The following is a 24,766-nucleotide window of genomic DNA, read 5'->3' on the forward strand; positions in this document are numbered from 1 at the left end:
TTGGAAAGTTTCGCTTATTTTCCACAAAACGGTTATATGTACAACTGAGGGAAATGCAAGTGAGAGAGTCAATGATGTCCCTCACTCATTTTTTTCTTTTGTTTTTTTTAATTGTTTGGATTAAACAATATTTCAGTTTTTACAGATTTGACAATAATGACCAACTTGACTGAACCACAAAATTATAAAACAATAATTCCACATGTTCAGGCCTCAGGTAGAAATAAAACTTTGATTTTACAGGACAATGAGTAAAAAATTAGAATCATTCTTTTTTCATACAATAAAAATCAAAAGAAGCAGTGATTGGATGATGTCGATCATCAGTCCTTTCATTTGCATACCGACTAGAATGTGAATAATACTGTTTTCAGAAAATTAGCCAAACTTAAAAATGTCATAACTTTTTTTTATTTTACAACCGATTTTGATGAAATTTTCAGTGTTATATGCTTGTTTGATTTGTTCATGCAAGTCTTTTTTTGTTGGGGTGGACTTGTCCTTTAAAAATTGAATTACTTTTTCCCTACTGTTTCCGAATGGAGTTTGAGCAAGACGTACATAATTCAGATCTCATTGTTGAGAAAACCCCAATCTTTAAACCTTGTTTTTCGGCTTGTATTCCGTCGAGGGGCAATGCTTATTCTCCCTCCCCTTTCCTATCTCATTGGGGTTTTTTTTTCTCTCTCTCTCTTTCGCTCTCTCTCTCTTTCGCTCTCTATGGGTGCAAACTTGTTTGACATAGGGGTCTATACTTTTTTGTGCAACTACACATAATGAATATCATCATGATCATCGTGATTCTAGCAATATGCGTGAACGAAAGTCGAAGTCACCCAGTATGAATGTTTTTTTTAAATCTAGAGTCTATAGAATAAAGTGTAAACCGCAAACGTGCATTCACGTCAAATAGATACCGTTCTACTGGTCCAGCCCCCAAAACAGATTTGTCCAATCATGTACTTCCTACGGGTCTCATGCATATTCATATAGAAGAGACAAAATTTTGTCATATATAACAAGCTTCCAATCCATACCTATACCAGTTCCGACTAGCATTCAAACAGTTCGTCAACAGATTACTCGTCATCACTTCTTTGCCCATTCCGGTAAGTATTTCTTGTTAGTTCATACATGCCTCGAGTTTTTGCAAGCTCACATCATTTGTTTAATGAAATACCTGTATGTCCTAGGTATATAACCTGTTCACGATTATAATGTATGCTTATATGCATCCTTTTCAGATCAGTTAATGAAAACAAAATCATCCGTGTTTTTTCGAGCTCGAATTATTTCTTTATACCTCAGTCACATTTGCTCTACGGTGGGCGTACGGCGGCAGTGAATACCTTAATTCGAGAGATGTCTGCGGCGGCCGCAGGGTCGATCGGCGGATTCCCTATATTTTAACAGGCCATAGGGGTGGCCTCAGAATTATAGTATTTTCATTTCTAAGCTCGCCGTAAAAAATAGACTAGCCGTAGCCATGGCAGAAGCGGTCGTACGTCGAGCGTACGTTGGTCGTGCGGCGGCCCTGTGGTCGAATGGTGTTCTTCTTCCCTCCTTTCCCCTTCTCCTTTGGTTTTCTCGGTGGAAATCTGTCCCCAAAGGTAGGGGGAACCAAGGGCTAGAAAATTTGACAAGCAAGCAACAACAAAAAAGTAAAAGTAAAAATGCAAGGTCATTTAGTCCAAAATACATGTATTATCTCCATTGTGAGTTATGTATTTTTCTCCTTCATATTAAGAGACCCAAAATAGTAGGGGGACATTTTATATTGTGTCCCCCTCCCCCTACTTTTTTCGATAATAAATTACGGTTTGTTCTTTGCAATTATTGCATGCATGTCAAATAACATTAAATCTCCCTTTAGAAAATAAAAATGCAGAAAAATACACTCTTTTGGATCCTTATTATATTATGTTCTCTTTAAATTTTAGTTTATGGGTGGGGACCTAGTTCACCCATGCACGTCCCGACCAGTTCACCCCATTCTCTCCGGAAAAAAGGGAGTTTTCGCAATTGCAACAGCGCGGCTTCAGTAACTCAGTAAATTTAGTGAAAATTAGTAGCTTGGAGGACAACATATTGCAATAAGTCGTTTGTCCATAGTCTAGGAAGAAAATGTTTTTTATTCACCAATCTTGGCCCCGCCCTAACTTGATATGCAATGAGAAGTTCAGGTGATTAATTATCTTCGTTGTTCTCATTCTTGCCTAGATTACAACGAAAGACATGGCTGTTTCCCGGAACGAAGATAACACAAAAAAGGGCCTTCAAATCTTGGAAGAAAGCCTCTCTGAGATGCCCTTGAACATGCGGCTTTTCTCACTCTCGATGCGTTCTTTGTATGCTGACAAAGCAGTTGGAGGGGGCAGCCAAGCTGCTGTAGACTTCCGAAAGCTCCGTGACAACACACGGGACGACGCAATGGTCTATCTAAAAGGAGTGCTTCCGGTAGCCACCAAGTTCGTTTCCAACATCAGTGAGTTCTTCGAGTTTTACACTGCTCTTTCGTACGAAGAATGGTGCGACATGTTGAAAGATATTCAACAGGAAATAACCTGCTATAAGGGACTTGCTGAGGTCCTTGTCCAAATGCACGAAGATATATTGGTACCGCTGAAGAAAAGAGAAGACGAAGCCACAGTGATTGTCAAGTCACTCCAAAACCTACAAGAGGAGTACGACAAGAAAAGAAAAGAACTCGAAAGTACCGCCGGAACGAAGAAAGGGTGGGCAATTGGGCTGTCATTTGTTCCCTTTATAGGAGCTATAGCAAGCCCACTGTTAGCTGCGTCCGCAAGCACTGACCTCGCAGAAGCAGTCGCTAAAGGAGAAGAGTGCCTCATCCAAGAAAGAGCCGCCATTGCGATCAAGGAATGTCTCGTCCCTGCCCTCAAAAACTTCATCGGTGGTCTTGAGGCTGCAGCCGGTTTCTTTTCTGTCATGGAGAGTGAGCTGGCGAAGTTTGAGGGCAAAGCCAACAAAGCCTTAGAAAATAAACTGATGCTTCATTACAAAGTGATGAAGAAAGAAGCCGAAAAGATGGATGGGCTGTGCATGAAATTCCACGCTGTTCTACCGGCCGTGCGTACTGATTTTCACGCGATCCCTACGACTGGAACCGACAAGTCCTACGTCGATAAGTGGCTTGAAGAGCAGAAGAAGGTCATCAAAAGCAAGCTAAAAGATAAGGCTGTGGGTGTCTTGAAAGCCATCAAAGATTATGACCCTCCTTCTGAAAAGTAAATTTGACGAAGTAGAACGGAATATCACGCGCTGATATAAAATCATCAACACGGCCTATATTACTTCTGAACACTATGTCAAACTCTATCAGGAATTCATATTTTTGTACTAAAAATGTCAAGGGTTTCTAGTTTGAAACTGTTTAGAAAATTTTGCCCCATATTGGCACATCTGGCATCCTCGAAATTTTTGGCCTATCACATTTTGGTTTAACGGACCATTTCCACTCCAGTTGATTCCTTTGGGAAATAATTTTTGTTTATAGCATGTTTTAATCAGGACTTGCCTTAATGGGGGTGGAGCCATTTGACCCCCCCCCCCCGCCAAAAATGAATAAATAAATAGATAAAATAAATAAACAAACAGATGGGGGCAAATGGAGAGTAAAAAATGCGAAAGATATTCTTCCACAAATATGTCAAAATAGATTGAAAATAATTTTAAAAGGCAAAATTGGTTCTAAAGATGGTTCAACTTCTTTTTTCTTTATCTCTTATCCAGACAGCATTTTATTTTTGAATGTGGTATTGTGAGCAAGGTACATGAATAGGACATGATTTTCTGGTCTTACTGGTGGCGAATTGCGCCTTCTTTCGGCTGAGCAAATACATTTAGCTACAATTGGCACCCACTCTGCTAATTAAAGGGTGGCTGTAACTCAGTGCACGTGTGATATCTCCTAGGGGAAGAATGTGGCAAAACAGAGCAGTCCGTTTTCAAATCTTGGTCTCTTTGAGCTGCATTCAAAACATACTTTTGGAGTTTCAAATATATGTATGTACTATGTCGCTTTACATCGCATCGTATTTTGTAATGATAAACTAAATCAGTTTGGTACAATACAGACCAAAAGATGCTGGTATGATAGAGTCCCCCTTCTGTACAAACGAAGTACAAACATATTATATTATTAAATGTGCTGAAGTGTCTAAGATTTGTACTGAAATAGGACACAAATTGTCTTTCTTTTTTTCCTTTTATATTTTAACATATAATCTTTTACTCGGTGATAGTGACAATATTACAGATAATGCTTTATGAGATCATGTGATAATTTTGATTAAATATATGATTTACACTAATCGTAAACTGGTGAGGGTTCCCACATGTAGGTAAATACGCAGGGAATACATTGGCACTGCACCATACTAAATTGAAAATGTTCCCCTGTCGTATAGGTAAATGTCGTAAGTCAATTATATTTTAATATTTTTTTTATTACATTTTACTCCAGCTCACTTTCCTTTTTTATTTTTTTCTTTCACTGATCTTCACCCATCAAAGTCAATTAACAAAAAAAAATCAAATATAAGGTTATCTTGTGACAAAGCTCCATTTGGATTAATGATTAATAAAAGTAGTATTTAATAGTTATAACGACGATGATAATGATGATAATAATAATAATAATAATAATAATATGAAAAAGTGATAATTATAAGAATAATAGCAAATTTGATATCAATAAATAGTAATGGTAAATTAATAATAATACAATTATGAAAAATATTGTCATTTGAAGAAAAAAAGTCATATAGCAGATAAGTTTTTAATTATTCACATCTTGTTTTTTTGTTTTTATTTTTTTATTTTTTATTTTGTGTGTTGCATATATAATTATCTATAAACTTTATATAGCTGTTCCCTTTTTTTCTAAGATTAGACGCAGAAATGTTTTTGTTTCTGTATTATAATTTCACAAACATGTGGATCTATATAGAGACATAAGTGGTATAACCTTCTCTCTACATTTCTTTCTATTACATGATTTATTTTATTACTGTTTGGTTTTGGGCATGTTTCGGTATATAGTAAAAACAAATACAGATGAAAATAAGTGGTTTCTGCATGTATTTATGGGTTAATGGGTTATGTTTTCACGAATAATTGTACGAAAAATGATGCCATGATCGAAGAACTTTATTTTTCTTCCTTTGTTATATTGATGAATACTTCTGGCTGTACTTTGTTTACTATGTATGGGAAAAATGTAATCTGAATAAAGGCAAAAAAGGATTTAAAAAATTCTCTGGAACGACAGACTTTTATGCATTCGTCTACGTGTCTTGGTTAGTAAATCATATTGTTAATTATCGTAACTCGCCACTAATTTTGGTAGATTTAAACATTTATCGTAAACCTGTAAGATATGGTCATTATTCTTGCAATATCCCTGGCTTACATAATGATGATTTTGTTGACTTATTTATCGGTTACATGTTGAAGCAAACTTGAGAAGTACATGTTCTTGTTTAAGTAAAAAGAAAAATGTGATGACTATAGGCTTACATCATAATTTTTTTAATTTGGTTATTTCCTCAACGGTGGCGTAACAAGCGGGGGGGGGGGCAGGGGCCGTCTTCCCACTCCCCCTTCCCCTCTGGCGGATTTATCGGGGGGGGGACAGCAAAAGGGGAAAGGGAGAGAGAAAGCCATTAGAAGGAAAGAAAGACAGAAAAGAAAGGAAAAAAAGATAGAATGAAAGAAAGAAAGAAAAAAAGGAAAGGGAAAGAAAGGAAGAAACAGAGGAATGAGGGGGGAAGAAAGAACATAAAGAGGAGCAGGGTAAAACGGAAGGAAAGGGGGTAAAGGAGGGAAAGAACAAATCATCCCGAAAAAACTATTAGATGAGTGAGAAAGGGGAAATAATTTAAGATTTGGCAAAATGGCAAAATTTATGACGGAAAATGAAAAGAAAACAGGCACCAAAAAACGGGATATGACGCTAGAATGGAGTGAGCTAAAATGCTATGTGAAATTTGAATTGAAAAATGAAGAAAAAGAAAAAAGGAAAAAATAAGAACATGGCCGGGCTGCCAATTAGAAATAATAAAGAACGAGAAGAAAGAATGGGATAGCGTATGTGTATGAATTAGTCTAGGCTTCCTTAATGTCATGCAATAATGGTCACAATTAGGACAAAAAATATTGAAATTCGAAAGGTTCAAGAGGTACCGTACCGCCCAAATATTGCCTATGTCCCTAGCTATAGACCTTCATCCTAGGTCCATGCCCTAGCGAAGATATAGACATGTCCATTTAATGACATAATCATAATTTCCATTTCAGAAAACCAAAAAATTTCTCGCTCGTGAAGAGGAAATATAGCTCACTAATCGAACGATATGAGGCGTATCACAAGCAGAAAGTACCGGTAGTTGATGCTAAGACGTGAAAAGTGAAGATTTAAAGATTTTAATGGCAAACAGTGCCCCTTTCTCACTAAACAGATAATACGAGCGAGAAGCGCAGACAGAAATTCTGCATAAGCCTACACTGACCCGGAAGGAAAGTTTTAAGTACTGTCTTGACTGTTTGGCAAGTTTAAAAAAGCATGAAGAGGATACGTACGACGGTAAATGAATAATGTCACCGAAAAGTTCCAGCTGATTTATATTTCAGATAAAGAATGGGCATTTTAGGCAATATTTGCAATCATGAATGAAGGCCTATTTTACTAACGTTAAATAGTTAACGCGGTCGCGAGGCATAGTATAGAATGTTTGATATAGTGACATGCAAAAGGAATATCTAAATGACTATTTCCAAGAATTCACAACTGAAATAATGCGAGCGCGAGCCGAAGTTTTTTTACATTTGGACCTGAAAAGAAACGTTTTAAGCATCGTTAGACATTTAGAAAAGTCAATATGCGGATATTTTTGTCAGTAAATAAACCAACTGAAATACAAGACCTCGAAATATTTTTGGAGGGACATGGCCAATTTTGTCCCCCACCCTTAAATTTGGGAGAAACCCCTCTCCTCATCCCCTAGTCTGACACCCATGGTGTTTTGATAGGACAACATGTAGGTAATCAAAGTTGTACCTCAGTCACATTTGCTCTACGGCACCGTACGGCGAGTCGAAAACAGCAGTTTTATTCATTTTGTAATAGCTACATATATGTGGTTTCAATAAAAATTAATAAAACGGCTTTTTTCGACTCGCCGTATGGCCGCAATAGAGCAAATGTGACTGAGGTCTTACGGGCGTTGAACTCAAAGAACATTTTGATTTCGTTCCATACTCTTATAGGGCATGGGCGGATCCAGGAATTTCCAAACGGGGGGGGGGGGCACATTATCCAAATGAAAATTTCAAAAGCAAAAAAAAAATGTTTTCACTTGCAAATCTAGAAAAAAAATAGACGGGTCAATGTACGATAAAAAATACCCCTGCCCGGAACAAATTGCAACAAATGATTTTTCACCGGTTTTTGGTACTACATGTATTTGACCTCAGGAATAACATACTAAAAATCTACCAAAATCCGCATCCGGAAAAGTGGTTATATTAAAGATGGCGCCCATGATGGCCGCCATAACTCACTCATTATCCACCCTAGAATCCTATGTCGGTTCATATTCAATGGTCCAGTGAGTAAAATAATTTGTTAATACAAGTTAGAGTGAATATTGGCACTCCAGGGTACCATGAAAATCCAAGATGGCGCCCATAATGGCTGCCATAGGCTAAAAATCCACGATCTTCATCTATCACTTAATTTATTGGCTTTTATTTGGTTTCTATTCAATGGTTTTAAGGGTGAAGTTGTACATTGGGACAAGTTAAAAGGACAGCCAGTGGTCTGATGTGTCAAAAAATCCAAGATGTCTTCCAAAAATGGAGATTAAAATGGCTGTTGAAAATTAAAATGGACATAGTTCATTTTATATCTGCCTGCGACATTATGATTTTGATGTCTAAACCATGTTTTCAATGGTCAAATGATGCATTGGGACAAGTTACAAGGACAGTTAGTGGTCCAAAATTCGAGATGGCTTCCAAAAATGGCGTCTAAAATTGCCCTTGCTACTTTTGAAAATCCCGACATAGTTTGCTCAATATCCAGAAATATGATTTTTGTTTCTACACCATGGTTGGGTCAAATAATACATTGGAACAAGTTGCAAGGAAAGTTAGTGGTCTGGTATGCAGTGTTGTAGTCAAGGCTCAAAACTCCAATGCCAAGGCCAAGGCTTTTAATACCCAAGGTCAAGACTTCAATACCCAAGGCCATGATCTGAAAAAATCAAGGCCAAAGCATTTCAAACTTACGATACACGGAACAATGAGCCAACAATTAATGCGCCTAAGCGGTAGACGTCACACAGGGAAAAATGTATGTGAGCGAGCAAAAATTTTGACCCTTGTACATGTAAAACAAAAATAATTTCATGATAGATTTATAAATAATATTAAAATGATAATAATATAGTTACTTTTGTACATTTAATACATTATTTTTCCAGGCGATTTACATTGCAATAATTATCATCACCACGGTCATCTGATCCTGGCATTCTCAACGTATGTCTTTCTCCACTCCCTGGGACAGGGGCGGCAGAACGTATTTTTGTTGGGGGGTCAAAGCCAAAAAGAGCACTTATGTCAAAATGGGCACTTTGGTGAAAACAAAGATTTTCAAAATGAGATTATCAACTGCGTGAAGTAGTTGTAAGTTTTGTAGAAATTAATTTGATCAAAGTCTTTTTTAAGTGATTTCTAATGGAAAACGTAAATATTTTGATTTGGGCTTTATTTCTCCGCGAGCAAGCGGTTTTGAAAAAATTCAATTCTGAAGTTGTAATACTCGATTTTTTGTCAACAATGGCGCTAATCACTGTTAATAGGACATCCTTGCGTGATGTTGCCAGCGCGAATCACGAGCTCAAACTTTTGGACATTTCGTGTAATAAGACAAGTCATGAAAATAAATATTCCGAGCTGTTTCTGTAATCATGAAAAAGATGTGTATCGAACTAATTAATTAACACGAGCGCCAAGCGCGAGCTGAAATTTTTAATACACTGAACAGAAAAGGAAGCTGTTAAGGATTGCATTTAGTGACACATAAATAGGATACATGACTCACCGATCGTAATGCGAGCGCAAAGCGTGAGCTAAAAGAATTGTGGTACTCCAACCTGAAAACTGGACATTCTAAGCATTTTTTGTAAACGGGAACAGAATGAGTACCTTACTTATCGATAATTGATGTGAGTGCAGTATGCGACCCAAAAATTGGTGATATTCCAACCTGAAAACTGGACATTCTAAACATTTTGTAACCATGAGCAGGATTGATACCGTACTAAACAATAATTGATGCGAGCGCTATCCAAGATTTTGTGATTTTCGAACCTAAAATGTGTTATGAAAAAAGGGCATTTTCAATTTTGGAAAGGGTCATTTTTTCCTACAGTGACTTTTTTTTTTTTTGGGGGGGGGGGGCACATTGCGCAAGTTGAAATTTTCAAATGCTGAACTGACAGTGAGTCATTTTTAGGTTACCATGACTTTGTCTCACCAGGGTCCCGTAACACAAAGGATAGCAATTAATCGTACGCTTGATTTTTACGATTAATTGTAGTTAATGGAATCAATCGTAGAAAAATGTTCTACGATCATTGCTAAGCTTTGTGTTACGGGCCCCTTTATAGCAAAGTAAGACTATAGGCGCAGCTTTTCCGACGGTAGTCTAGTTCTAGACGATTTTAAACGAATCTATTTGCACCACGATATATACGTTCTATTCCGTGCTTACGCCCAGCCGAGTGTGCGCGCAAAACCGAGAACCTGTACTTCCTCGTACAGGTTCTCGGTTTTGCGCGCACACTCGGCTGGGCGTACGCACGGAATAGAACGTATATATCGCGGTGCAAATAGATTCGTTTAAAATCGTCTAGAACTAGACTATTCCGACGGCGACGGCGGCGTCAACACCATCTTAACCGAAGGTTAAGTTTTTGAAATGACAACATAACATAGAAAGAATATGAACCTAGTTCATGAAACTTGGCCATTAGGGTGATCAAATGAAACTAAACATCCTGTCTGAGTTTCAAGTCACATGATCAAGGTCAGAGGTCATTTAGGGTCAATGAACTTAGACCATGTTGGGGGAATCAACATCAAAATCTTAACCTAAGGTTAAGTTTTTGAAATGTCATCATAACTTGGAAAATGTACCTAGTTCATGAAACCTGGCCATAAGGGTGATCAAATACTACTAAACATCTTGCCTGAGTTTCAAGTCACATGACCAATGCCAAAGGTCATTTAGGGTCAATGAACTTTTGCCAAGTTGGGCGTATCTGTTGAATTACCATCACAACTTTGAAAGTTTATAGATCTGATTCCTGAAGCCTGGACATAAGTATAATCAAGTATCACTAAACGTCCTGTGCGAGTTTCAGTTCACATGACCAAGGTCAAAGGTCACAATAAGGTCAATGAACTTTGGACATGTTATTAGGGGTATTTGTTGAATTACCATCATAACTCTGTAAGTGCATTGGTCTAGTTCATAAAGGTTAAGTTTCTTCATTACCTAGAAAATGCACCTAGTTCATGAAACCTGGCCATAAGGGTAATCAAGTATCATTGAACTTCCTGTGTGGGTTTAAGGTCACATGATCAAGGTCAAAGGACATTTAAGGTCAATGAACTTTGGCAAAGTTGGGGGCATTTGTTAATTACCCTCATAACTTTGGAAATTAATTGGTCTAGATCAAAAAACTTGGACATAGGAGTATACAAGTATCATTGAACATTTCAGGTCACAGTTTCAGGTCACATGACCAAGGTCATAGGTCAATGAACTTTGGCCATGTTGGCGTATCTGTTGAATTACCATCATAACTTTGAAAGTTTATGGATCTGATTCATGAAAGTTGGTCATAAAAGCAACTAAGTATCACTGAACATCCTGTGCGAGTTTCAGGTCACATGACCGAGGTCAAAGGTCATAATTAGGTCAATGAACTTTGGCCATGTTGGGGGTATTTGTTGAATTACCATCATAACTCTGTAAGTTTATTGGTCTGTGCGAGTTTTACGTCACATGATCAAGGTCAAAGGTCAATTAACTTTGGCCATGTTGAGGTATTTTTTGAATAACCATTATGAATCTAGTTCATAAAACTTAGACATAAGAGTAATCAAGTATCACTGAACATCTCATGCGAGTTTCAGGTCACATGCCCAAAGACAAAGGTCATTTAAGGTCAATGAATTTGGCCATTTTGGAGTTTATTATTAGATTGCTGTCATAAGTTTCAAAGTTTATAGATATAGTTTATAAAATGTGGATATATTGGTAATCAAGTATCACTCACAAGTCTTAGGTCGCATGATCAAGGTCAAATGTCATTTATTGTCATAGTAGTGTATCATTATATGAATGGTACAGCTGCCAGTTTCTGTAATGTACTAAATATTTTGGATTCATTTGCTGATTGTAGTGGGTTGAAGGTCAATATGCAAAAAACTAATGCAATTTGGATACGTGCTTCAAAAAATGAAAAAGATATACAACTAGATGGAAAACAAGTTAATTTTGTGCTTAATGATTTTTTTTCGGTACCTTGGTACAGACTTTCATGTTGTTACTGATAAAATACCCGATTATAATTACGATAGAATTTTCGACAAAATAAATCGTAAAATTATTTCATGGATTATTTATAGTTTTCTTCCATCACTCCCAGCAGACCTTTTTTAACATTAATTTATTAATATAATGATTGATCTGATTTCTTTTCGACAATTTTTCTAGGTGACCCGGCTCAACATCGTTTATAATGTTATCTCAACCCATTGCCTACTGGAACCAGGTGATCTCTGTACAAAGCCTATGGGGATCACGGAATCCAGTAGTCAACTGGTTAATTATAAATCTTATTTACTAGTACCTAGAGTGGATCCAGGTCATCAGCCCCAGTGACGATCAGACCCGGTACAACAAGCAAAGAGTTGTGATTTTTGTTTTCTTTAAATTTATTATGTCATCTGTTAAATTCCAGACTAATTTCATCCCTTTCTCTTGGTTGTGTTAGTTGCTCTTGATATTTTGAGCAAAGGGTTTGTTTCCTTTTTATAACTTGTTCTGATTTGATTTTCTGATTATTGTCATTATTATGTTCATTTGACTGGATCTTGATTTTGTTCGTTGGTCTTTTTCTTATGAGCAAAGTTTTTTTTCCTGTTAATAACTTGTTCTGATTTGATTTTCTGATTTTGTCAATATTATGTACATGTCTAAGTGGATCTTTATGTTGTTCGTTGCTCTTCTTTTGAGCAAAGGCTTTATACCGGTTTTGTAATTTGTTCTGATTTGATTTTCTGATTTTGTCATTATTATAAACATTTAACTGGATCTTGATTTTGTTCGTTGCTCTTTTCTTTTGACGGAGCAAAGGTTTTATTCCTGTTTTGTAATTTGTTCTAATTTGATTTTCTCGCTTTGATCATTTTTAAACAAACTTTTGTACATCTGCTTTTCATCTAGCTTTTATACAGGTGAATCCCGATGAAAGGAGATCAGCATTGATTGATCATCCTTATTTCCTAACTGAATATTGTAATTAAAAACGAAATTTTCATTGTCATCTATGCATTCTCCGTCGGCAGTCACCGTTCCCCACCCCCCCCCCCCCTCTGTACCCTTCGCCCCTGCATGCGCCGCCCCTGCCCGTGCTAGCGTCGTTGCTTCGCTAGCTGCTTATTGTGTGTTTTTTTTGCACATTTTTGTTTATACCTGTTTGTGCCTATATGTGCATATATGTACAGTGCAGTATATACAGTATATATGTTCCTATCTGCGTCTAATTGTATTGTATTTGTGCCTATTTATGGCTGTTTGTGAAATTTGGTACGTACTATTTATTATTTATCATTTTCATCAGTCATCCACCATCCATTATCCATGGGGCTTTCATACTAACTATATACTAAGCATTGCATAATTTGGTTTATTTCCCTTTTTAGTTATACGTGTAATTACCTTTTATTTATACTAACCCGGGGTCATGCTGCTACCTTCACGCGGTGACTCTGTTAACGTGCAAGGGCGTCACGAATTACAGATGCAGACAACGATTTTCAGTTATCCAAAAAAATTTGCCCACATGCATTTGATGAAAAAAAATGTTTCCATACGTTAATAGAATCCTTGATGAATAACCTACCAGCAGAATCTTTCCAATAGTTAAGTTGGTACACAAAATTTCGTAGCGCCCTTGCACTACTAAAGCAGCCATTATCATGATTTACTTTTATTTTACGCATCCTGTTCATGATTACAGAAAGTGCTAATTATTATTTTTTAAATGAGTAAGTGCGAGCTGAGGTTTTCTTATAATTTAGACCTAAAAACCGGTTATTTAAAACATTTTTTGTTATTATGAACATGATGCATATCTCACTAAACAAAATAATGAAAGCTCGAAATTTTCGACCTTAAATTTCGGGTCAATGTGGCCTTCAAGTTTGAAATCAATATGGTGACCCGAGTTTAAGATCAAATTGTTGCACCTAACTTCAGATTTCCTCTAATTTTAAACCAATATGGCACCCCATTATTTTTAGGTCAATTTGCCACCCTTATTTTTTTAAAACCAATTCGGATTTATTAATTTGGCGCCCCTGCATGATGTAGATGAAGATCAATTTTGGAACATGCCACAATTTTCTGAAAATTTCCCTCCTTTCTGCCTATTCTCCACTCTCTTTAATTATTTTCCTCCTTTTTTCTCTTTTCCTGTCTTTATTACAATTCTTTTGCTCCCCCTCCCCTTCTATTTTTTTTCTATTTCCCATCCTTTTCTCAATTTTCTTTTCTTTTCCCACTCCCTTTCCTTCTATTCGCTTTCTTTAATTTCCTATTCTTTTTGACACCATGGTACGCTCATGACTTCCATATTCTGAGTATATAAAAACTTTAATGTATAGGCCTTCTTTATGGTTGGTTTTAATTTTTAAGGACTGATTATTATTTTAATTAATATTCTGAAGTCGGGCTTAATATAAACTCTGGTCTAACTATGGAAAACCAACTGTGAAACAAATCTATAAGAGATGTTGAGCGTACTATCAGCTTATTTGACTCTCAAATCATTCTTAACTGTCTAGGAAGGGTAAATAAGAAGTGTATTTAACATTAAAGAATTGGGGAATAGCACAGTAAACGTAAGGAATATTAAATGTATGCACATAATTTTGACTTCTCCTGCTTCCCATGATTTTAGCACAGAGTTAGACGATGGTCTAGGTTAAACCTGACTTCAGAATACGAGCTGTAGATTCACACCGGTGAAACCTACTTCATGATCAGGTAGGTCACAGTTTTATGTCCAATTACATTAACTTGGTCGATTTGTTGGTGTGACTGCATGATAACTTTAGAAATTTCCAATTTAGAAATATTATAAAAACCCGAAATCAGATACAGAATCGACTATTTTAAATACGAATTATTTATTGCATATTTATAAAAAGCACGTTGAATAACTATGAACTTTGAACATGTGGGGGGACAAATATTGGTTTAAGTTTCACAAAGCAAGCAAAACAATCAGTGTGACATAAAAGGTACTATACACAGTCACTTAAAATGTTGGGCAACATACTGTCGGATGTCCACTGTGTTGGGTAATATAAGTTGGTAAAATTATCTGGGCAATTATTATCCAATTGTCATAAGCAAATTTATTACCCAATCATTAGTTTTATTACCCAATTTGAAAAAATTTAACCAATAGTTGTGTGGACAGTATGTTGCCCAGGGTTGGTTAAAAGTTTGACATTTTTGCCCAACTATTTTAAGAGTGTAGTAAGTAATGTGCAACTATGAAAAGTGATTTATTAAAATGATTCTCTTTATCAGAATTTAGGACATGAGGCTATATCAGCGAATTTCCTCTCATCAATGGAGTGCAGATTATGTGCTTTTCGTAAGTCTTAAACAGTCTGAACAGCAACAAGGGAGGGGGACTTCTCAATATCAATTGGAAAAATTATAACTTCTTGCAAAAGAATCAGGGTATACACCATTATGTCCGAAACAAAACAAAAAATACATTTGGTGACAAATAATTACTATTGCACATGAGCATCAACATCTAAATATGTTTTGAAAAATAAAGAAAAAGGAATGTAGAAAATAAGCATTTGAAATACAATGGAAATAACATTTTTCTTAAAAAACTACAGAACCAAGAAATAGTTAGCACCCTATAATAGTCGTTTAACAAAATGAGGGGGGGGGGTGGTATATACACAAATCACAAAATTGAAATATTCAGTCATATACTATAAGGTAACACAGTAGTCGGAAATGCAGTTTAATTTGTCCTATAGTTTAAAGAAAGGTGCTTAACAAGGCTGAAATTAAATAAGAAAGAAAGTACAGTAATCATACATTTTCTTTATCATTATTTCAATTCCATCATCCATCGACAAATCAAGACATCATAATTCATCAATACTATCACTGTTATTATCATCATCATCATCATCATCACCATCATCAGCACCATCGTCATCTTCAACATCTTCCTTCTCCTCTTCATCATCATCATCATCATAGCCATCATCATCAAAATCAGCATCATAATGATGCTAACTGCAGAATAGCTTTAAAGTGCCATCGATTTTACGAGAAATTTTATCTCGAGATTTGATTTTTATATCATCAGCGTGCACGCACCACATCCAGATGGAAACAAATCCAGGCTGGACATATAACTTAATGTCCCCGTTAATGTCATAATGTCGACTTATCAAGGTATACGTATCTCGCCATCTCGACGAGTCGATGGTACTTAAGTTTCCGTTGCTAACAACCTCTCATGGTAGAACATTTTGCTCCGGTTACCTTGAAAAACCTGTCTATACAGGACAACTCCACCCCAGCAAAAAGTTAATTTGAATAAAAAGAGAAAATCCAACAAGCATAACACTGAAAATTTCATCAAAATCGGATGTGTAAAATAAAAAAGTTTTTACATTTTGAAGTTTTGCTTAATTTCACAAAACAGTTATAATTATAATAAGGACCAACATATGCCCAAGAAAGATACATGGTGTACCGTGAAACCTACTACACTAGTTATAATTATGCACATCATGGTCTGTATGCAAATGAGCGGACTGATGACGTCACTCACTATTGCTTTTGTATTTTATTATATTATATATTCTAATGTCTTCATTGTCATGTAAAACAAAGTTTTACTCCTCCCTGAACCATTGTTTTAACATTCTGTGGTTCAGTCAAGTTGGTCCTTATAGCCAAATCTGTAAAAATTGAAATGCTGTATAATTCGAACAATAATAAAGAAAAAAAGAATTAGTGAGCGAGGGGCATCATCGACTCTCATTCGCAATTTGCATTTTCTTATTTTACATCCGATTATGATGATATGCTTGTCTGAGTTCTCTATATTAATTTTAATTGACATTTTTCTAGGATGACTTGACCTTTATATCGGCGTAAATGAAGAAAAAAAAACTTACACCATAATAATATTCAGTTGAGGTTTTTCGCATTTCAGTTTCAAACCAGCCGCTTGAAAAAAAAATATTTTGACAACCCACCAAATTCAACCACACTGGAACATTCCTATATTGTATCGGGGCGAAAAAACAAAATAAAGCGCAAAATCCACCTTGCGTAGTGCCAAAGGCGCATAGAGAAAAGTACAAATAACATAGAACAGAAATGATTTGGTTAAAAATAGAAGATAAAGATGAGTAACATAAACTTTGGTGTGGGCCCGAAGAAGAATTACATTCCTTTGGAATCATCCTCTTGGTGTCGTCGTCTTGACAAGACGTATTCTAAATAAGTGAGATAGCCATCCTGATTAAAGTCATCATCCAACATTACTTGATCAATGATACCTAGAAGGAGAGAGAGAACAAAATATTGGTATAATAATAATTATACAATAATGATAATAACAATGATAATAATAATAATAATGATAATAATAATAGGCATTTGTGAGTGCCATCTATCTAGAAATAATCTATTCCGAGTCGCACTGTTATTATTACCCCGGCTTTATCTCGAGCTGCCTTTCAGCGCTCGTGCATTCAAGGAATTAATCCTACCGGGTACCCATTCATCTCACCTGGGTCGAGTGCAGCAGTGTGGATAATTTTTTTGCTGACGGAAAACATGCCATGGATAGGATTCGAACCCACGGCCCTCTGAGAGGCGAGAGTGAGAACCACCAGACCATGATGCGACCGCAATCAATATTATCAAGGTTATCATCATCGTCGTCGTCGTCATCAATATAATTTTTATTCAGAAAAAGAAACTGACAACATAATTCTGCTAAACCGAACATAAAGAAGTTTTGATTATGTGTGAATTGAAACGAAGAGTAGCATGCCAAGGTTCAATGCAAGGGTTGTACCAGTTCCAAATATAAATTATAAATAAATATGATTATTATCTCAAACTATTATATTCGAGGATCATGATCATGTATTATAATGAAGAATGCATTCATTGTATGGAATACATCTCTTTGTCTTTCCGTAATTCGTAGGTTCAATTTCATAAGTACACTGGGAGGGTATTGATTTTTGTTAGTGAATCAGTGAAAGTCTAAAGAAAAAAGGGAAAGCCATATTCAGTTTTATTTACACCTCTAGTTCAGAAAAATGAGAGAAACCAGCATAAAATGAGCAGCAAATTATTATTACCATCCCTGGTGCATTTCAGCGCCGTATCGCTGGTGCACGGCACTGGTGCATTAAATGTTTATCAGAATCAGATAAAAAATAATGAAGATCTTTATTTTACATTCATCAATGAATTTCGCTTGTGAAGAAATAGTGAAAGCAATGAAGTTGTCACACATTAAATCGCCAGATCCTAATATTTTTCAATTTAATTGGACCATAATCTGGGTTTAAAACAGCTAGACTAATCAAATACAAAATACTTGTATTCAGTTTTATTTACACAAGTGATGAGGTAATCTCCCCAACTTTTTAATAGTTTGAATACACGTTTTCTTTATATGAGATTACAAACCCAGTTTATGGTCCAAAGAATTTGAAAAATAGTAGGATCTGCCGATTTTATGTGTGACAACTTCATTGCTGTAATTATTTCTTCACAAGCGAAATTCACTGATGAACATTAAATAAATTGAGAATAAAATAAAAGGAGATCGTAGGGAGTGGCATCATCGGATCGCTCATTGCTGATTGATGACAAAAAAAAACGTTTCAGTGAAATAATGCCAAATTTTAAGATCTTCATTATTTTTATCTGATTCTAATAAATATTTTAGCGCTTTGTTTTATTACTATCATATATTATTTTCAGCCTTGAGTAGAAAAGAATAGATCTACTTGATGTTGTTGATTTTAATTGTTTTCATTTTGTCGGAAATTGCTTAACCTTATACTTTAGAAAATGATCTATCATATTATCATTTCTCTTGAAAAAAAAAAGAAGATATATACTCACCGGCAAAATATTTTACCCTTGCATCTGCAATTTGAATTATTGACATGTCTTTTTCAGGAGGTTCAAAAGGTACCACGTGACTTATAGCTGCCATAATCTCCAGACCGTCTAGTTTAGTATTATTATCAAAATCATGTAATCTGTATAGAGAGAAAGAGAGGTTATCGAATGACAATGCATTAAAAAAATGTATTAAAAAATATAGGCCTATTCATATACGGGGGACCGTTTCATTGAAGGACTTAATTTTCAGACGTTTCATCCGACAAGTCCCATTTTATCCGACAGTTGCCACAGTAACAATGCTTCTTAGTCAATCAAAATCAGGTAAAGTTTTCAGATCTGACGACTTGCCGGACGAAAATGTTGATGAAACGCTCCTCTGATCTCCAGATAGGCAGGTATGTGTGCAAAGCATTTATATATATATATATATATTTATATATATACATAATATACATGTATGTGTGTGTGTGTGTGTGTGTATGTTAATTTACTACATGTACTATTTTCTTCACGCTATTCCGTTGATATTCATACCTACATGTACAGCCTTAGGTTTTGGCTAATCTCTTTTCATTCCTAAAAATGTATACACTTAAACCAATAAACGCATTTTGTGTGAAAGATTTACATCTGACATTTTTTTTTCAATTCCTTGGAATTTTGTTAAATGAAACATGACCTTAAAAAAATAAAACTTGAAGTAATCTCTCGAAAGATTTATTTTCGTAAAGACATTTCGTCATGTATCACTCATTCTCCTGCTTTAATCCGAACCAATTGGATGTGATCATCACACACATTTAGTGGCAACTTACTTAAAGTAGTGGAACTCAAGTTCTTCGTCCGTCATTTCCTTTTCTTCTGTATCAACTTGTCCTTCTAAATGTTCTTTGACGTGCCTTAAAAGATAAATTCAAAGTATACATCTATGAATACAATAAAAACGTGTGAAGCATTTGTTTTTCTGAGGTTGATTTAAACACTAATGAAATACTAAAAAGTATTTTTATTTTTTGTTTCTAATTTGGACCATAAACAATATCACTCATTATCTCCATGCAATACAAGAAGGAACAGGTCATTCAAAATGTTTATAAAATGTCAGAGCAAGCATGAGAACAGAGAAAGAAAAAAATATTTCGTTCAATCACGCACCTCATTCAGTGGTACTATTTGTTTAATTTTTTTCTGAGTAATCGGTATAGAAAAAGAAGAAGAAGAAAAAGAAGGAGGAAGAAAAAACGAAAATGAAAAAAGGAAAGAAAAGAATTATGTGAAAGCTATACCGCAAATAAACATCTATTCCCTCTCCCTATTACAATATCGACACAGCTTTGCCACTGTGACCCCCTGTTCATATCACATTATTAAAAATCACTTTATTCATGATAATACTGATATTAACCTACTCTTTATTTCTGACGAATTCAGGATCTCTGAATTTGTTTGACTGGTCCGAATTATCGTGATGTGGGTTGATGTTCTTGCTCTGCGCTGTATGACATGTTACCATGGAAACCATGTAGAGAAAAGCGATGAGATAAATAGTGCTTGTCCAGAAGATACTCTGCAGTGTTCGTCGGTCCATGATGTCTTCTCTATATAGGCCTACAAACGCATTACAGAAACAAGAAAAGAGATTTTCGGTATGGTTTAAATGCAATAAAGCACACCATTTCAGCGTCTGCATTTTGTAAATTTGTTTTGTACATTCATCCCACACCTACGGTGGTGCTAAAAAGTTAGTGAACCCCACCAGAAAATGCACTCCTTCATGCTGAGTGTTGAATGTAATGTTATATCACCTGACTTCACAATTAAATATCTAAAACGTGGCACAATCTGAAGACTTTTAAATACGTTCACTCATTTGGGGTTTAACAATATCTTTAGTTAGCACCACTGTATGTACCTGTATTCGCCTGAATAATGAAGGTTGTGGGTCTTATACATGTATGATTTGGTGTGAATAACATATCGAAAATTATGACAATATTCAATAAAGTTTGAACAAATTTGATAGATGATACTGAGAAACTCGAATCCTCAACTATTTTCATGTAATGAACCTTCAGGAGTAAATAACGAAATTCGGTATTATGCTTATCATTAGAAATTAAACACTTTTTAAAACTCAAGGATTTTAAATATGAGGTAGGCCTACAGATGTACTTGTATAATATAAAAACTTACCGAAATGTGTTGTGACAATAATAAAAGGTATATTATAGTATCGAAAACGAATTAATACATGAGCATGCACGTACACATAAACAACTACTAGCAAAAAATAATTAAATTCTCAAACAATAAACCAAAAATGTAATTTACGCGCATAATACACACACTTTCCCATGTTGAGGTATATAGCTTGATAGTTTCTCAGTTGCTGACAATCATTTGTCAGTCCATTGTGAATGACAGTGATATAATAATAATAACAATGATAAAAGTAATAATTACAGTAATAATACAAATAGTAATGGTATAATAAGAAGGATATTGATAATAATATTGTAAGAATTTCTATCATGGTAGTATTTTTATTATAATTAGTATAATAATATTAATAATAAAAATAATTGGTGAGCATGCGTTAGGATGATGATAATTTATGTCGTCTTAAAAAGAATGAAAAATGCTTCAAATAATAAGTTTTTGAAAGAGAATATTTTACGCCTATTTTCGCTGTCGCAGCTGTTGATGCATCTACTCCATGGGATATTATGAAGCTTGTTCATGCAGACCCACATGCGATCAGACGGAGTAATGCATAAATCAACACGTTATCTAGTGCCTTATCTCCAAATCATGAAGCCATATGGCATGCTCACAGACCGATACAATTACTTTGTTTCCGGATATTAATCCGCGAGTTATAGTGATCAACCCCAATCATTATTGCTTATGTGGTTGAAAATGATGAATATATTATGAATTCTAGTTAATCATTCTGTACACAGTTAAAAATTTATAATTTCGTAAAATTCGTAAATTAGTAATGTAATTTGACTTCATGAATATATAACTAGATGCATTACAAGACTCATAATTTCTTATTCGATGATTAATTTCTTATTTATTAATTTCATTTCATTATTTTCTTCCATTTCACAAATTTCTTTATTTGTGTAAAAAAAAAATCATACAAAATCAATTTGTCTTAAAGAATGCTTGTAGGTTTATGCGTATTAGATTTGAAAATATAAATCGAACATACAAACATGGCACTAATGTATAAATTTAGAGGACAAACGACTCATGATAAATGAATTTTTCTCCCTCTTTCGTAATAATAGATCAATGGGGAAAATATACAATTGTTTCATTAATACCATCATTATTCAGATTCAGGATCTCAAGCACTTGAGACTGGGTTTCGGAAAAGAGAAAGGATCGGGGGAGGGGGGCATATCTGGCCCGTGGCCTCACCCCGCCTTTGAAAGCCACAGTCAATATTTTTAATGTTAATATGCCATTCTTACACAAGTGGGCCCCTCCCCTACTGAACGTCACAGCATATATTTTTGGGTGAATACCAAAATTTGCCCCCTCTTTGGAAACTTTTGGATCCGTCCCTGTGTGCAGCATGGGTACCTGGCAAAGTTAGTGGATTACTTATTAATTGACTTTTCCTGTTAATGATGGTAACGTGATTAACATAGGTAAAATGACATCAAATTTTCGAGAGAGTTATCATTGACAAGGTGACAATCATTGTTCAGCAAAATATGTATTTCTACGTATGGGCTGTACCTCAGAACAGAGTATAAATGTATATCTCGATTAATTTTTTGGTATCATAATGCATTTAATTGTGTGACAAATCTGATTGCAATTGAATGATGTATAATTTGTCATTCGATATTTTTTTTATAATTAAATTTAGATATTTTTGTATATAACTTAAACTAAAAGCGTAAATGGAACGACCCCCCCCCCCACCCCATGTACACACACAGTCACAAAGCATGACGTGGACGCATTCAATCCAAATGACCTCGATTTAATTCGGCTAGTCTTATTTGTATGGGGATTGTTCCCAGTTATTTTTTTAATCCGTTCATATTAAAGCGTGGATGCATTATTAAGCGTTGTATATATAGTCTGTTATAATGACCTCAGGAACTCATTGTTCTTTCAGGCATTGATATCGTGGAAAAGTCCCGGGGAAGAGTTAATTTATGAGAGTCGTTCTAACCATCTCCATTAAACCCATTCCAAAAGGACATTATGACAGATATTCACATGTAAATTTGAGAACACGTAATGTAAAATAATCATTCTGAACAATACTCAATCTATGCCTCATCTATAGGCCTACCATTTTACAATCATATTATCGTACGTATAAACACTATACCTGGTAACATGGACATTTTGTAATGATGGCTGAAATGAACTAAGAGGGAATATATATGTATTTTCTTACACGGCACTATCGGGTATTTTACACATGTTATCACTGATAATGATGTTCACGCCATAAAATGTATTAAGGTATAACAGATATCATCAAATACGCATAGTATTATCACACCTAAATCCCATATGGTTTCAATCCGGATTGCAATGTCAATATTGTGTTTCTTGAAATGAAATAATTGTAATACTCACCCTATCCTCTCAATGCTAGTTTTTCTTAGAAGATTATTATGTTTTCTTCATCAATCCCATATGTTGGTAGAAGCCAAACGGCATCTGTTGTCTACAGTAGATAGAGACCCGGTGCTATGATAGACGCATTGTTTGCACCACTCACGTAGAGACACGATAGCATTGTGCACCGAGGCATCCCTGTATGTACCAAACTCCCGTACTGCACACGCGCATGGAAGGAAGGAAAATAAAGCTTCGCATCTCATTATTCGAAATCTGAAGAAATCCTACCATCAATCCCATGTTGTGACTTAATTGACATGTCCGCCATCTCGCGTTCAACATGCCCGTTCATGAACAGCTCACCACATTTACGACTTGACACCATTGTTATTTGTCATTGAATTGTATTCTGTTCGTCTTCAGACGTCGATCATTGCTTCCCATTGTTTTACATGATGATAACATTGTTATCAGTCGTTGTAGTAGTAGTAGTAGTATCATCAGTGGTGTAACTACGGGGGGGGGGAGCACCCAATCGGCTGGCCAAAAAAAAAAAACGGGGAAAGGGAGAAAAAGAGGGAGAAAGGAAGAGAAACGTAGCGGGAATGAAGAAATTATTGTTCATTATCACAATTATAATTATGTTATGTTATATTACAAAAGAATTTTTTTTCTTCATAACTTCATTAAACATAATTTGCTCAGGACAAATTGTCTGTTTAATGAGATATATAATCATGTTGTACTAAAACCTCCCATTTTCAAGTCAATATACACCAAATATATTTCATCGCACTTCGAGTTATTATTACTTTTATGTAGTGACAAATGCTTCTTCTTCAGGACTACTATAAAGTGATTGTCCCATTTTAAGGTCTTAATATAAAACATTTCCTGTCCGTGCTTACGTTCGCATTAGTGGATTGGTGATATATATCTGCTCTTCATGCATTCCTGAAATCAGTCCTTAAAATGTCCCTTTTTCTAATCCGAATATCAAAAAATTTCAGCTCGCGCTTCACACTCGCATCATTCGGTTAACAAAATACCTATGGTCGTAGTGAATTCCTACAAACAAGCCTTAGAATGCCCCTCTTTAGGTCTGAATTTCCTAAATTTTCAGCTCGCGCTTCGCGCTCGCAATATTGGATTGGTGAGATGCATAAGTTACAATGACTACAAGTGCTTCATGTGTTTAGATGTAATTCTAACAAAATCAGCACGCGCTTGGCACTCGCATTAGATGACAACGGTGAGATATGTATACTCTTAATGGATTCCTTTTAAAAAATGGTCTTTAGAATATCCCTGTTTGGGGTCAATATATACAAAAATTTCAGCTAGCGCTTCGCGCTCGAATAATTTGGTTAGCCAAATATGTATGGTCTTCGTGAATTCAAACAAATAAGCCTTAAAATGCCCGTCTTAATGTCTGAATTTCCTAACAGGTACGTATCATGATTACAAAAATGTGCTTATAATGTCCCTTTTTAGGTCTGAATATCAAAAAATTTCAGCTCGCGCTTCGTGATTTAATTTGATTAGTGACATACATATAAAATGAATCTATTAGGTGAGTATACCCATGGACCTATGGTATACCTAGCAACTGAGCGCGCGAAGTGA

General features: G+C 35.4%; 2 protein-coding genes across 2 annotated transcripts; one reads left to right on the forward strand and one right to left on the reverse strand.

Annotated features, from left to right (window-relative positions):
• Positions 1 to 1,049: 1,049 nt before the first annotated feature.
• Positions 1,050 to 4,648, forward strand: LOC129265838 (uncharacterized). Its single transcript, XM_054903767.2, has 2 exons — positions 1,050 to 1,109; positions 2,221 to 4,648. The coding sequence occupies exon 2, from the start codon at positions 2,236 to 2,238 to the stop codon at positions 3,250 to 3,252; it is 1,017 nt and encodes a 338-aa protein (XP_054759742.2). The 5' UTR covers positions 1,050 to 1,109; positions 2,221 to 2,235; the 3' UTR covers positions 3,253 to 4,648.
• A 9,849-nt stretch (positions 4,649 to 14,497) lies between these two features.
• LOC129265837 (multiple coagulation factor deficiency protein 2 homolog) lies at positions 14,498 to 23,561 on the reverse strand. Its single transcript, XM_054903766.2, has 5 exons — positions 23,156 to 23,561; positions 19,948 to 20,146; positions 19,354 to 19,437; positions 18,533 to 18,672; positions 14,498 to 16,941 (listed from the first exon to the last, which is right to left on the reverse strand). The coding sequence occupies exons 2-5, from the start codon at positions 20,124 to 20,126 to the stop codon at positions 16,826 to 16,828; spliced, it is 519 nt and encodes a 172-aa protein (XP_054759741.1). The 5' UTR covers positions 20,127 to 20,146; positions 23,156 to 23,561; the 3' UTR covers positions 14,498 to 16,825.
• Positions 23,562 to 24,766: the final 1,205 nt, after the last annotated feature.

Source organism: Lytechinus pictus, chromosome 7 (assembly GCF_037042905.1).
Source record: "Lytechinus pictus isolate F3 Inbred chromosome 7, Lp3.0, whole genome shotgun sequence".
In the NCBI taxonomy this organism is placed as follows: Eukaryota; Metazoa; Echinodermata; class Echinoidea; order Temnopleuroida; family Toxopneustidae; genus Lytechinus; species Lytechinus pictus.

What these genes read in the sequence shown, in the direction of transcription:
- LOC129265838 (XM_054903767.2), top strand. Translation starts at nt 2,236, where the DNA reads ATGGCTGTTTCCCGGAACGAAGATAACACAAAAAAGGGCCTTCAAATC.
- LOC129265837 (XM_054903766.2), bottom strand. Translation starts at nt 20,126, where the DNA reads ATGGACCGACGAACACTGCAGAGTATCTTCTGGACAAGCACTATTTAT. An exon ending in GAATTCGTCAGAAATAAAGA is followed by an intron (nt 19,438 to 19,947) that starts GTAGGTTAATAT and finishes TTATCTTTTAAG; the next exon opens with GCACGTCAAAGAACATTTAG. An exon ending in AAGGGTAAAATATTTTGCCG is followed by an intron (nt 16,942 to 18,532) that starts GTGAGTATATAT and finishes CTCTCCTTCTAG; the next exon opens with GTATCATTGATCAAGTAATG.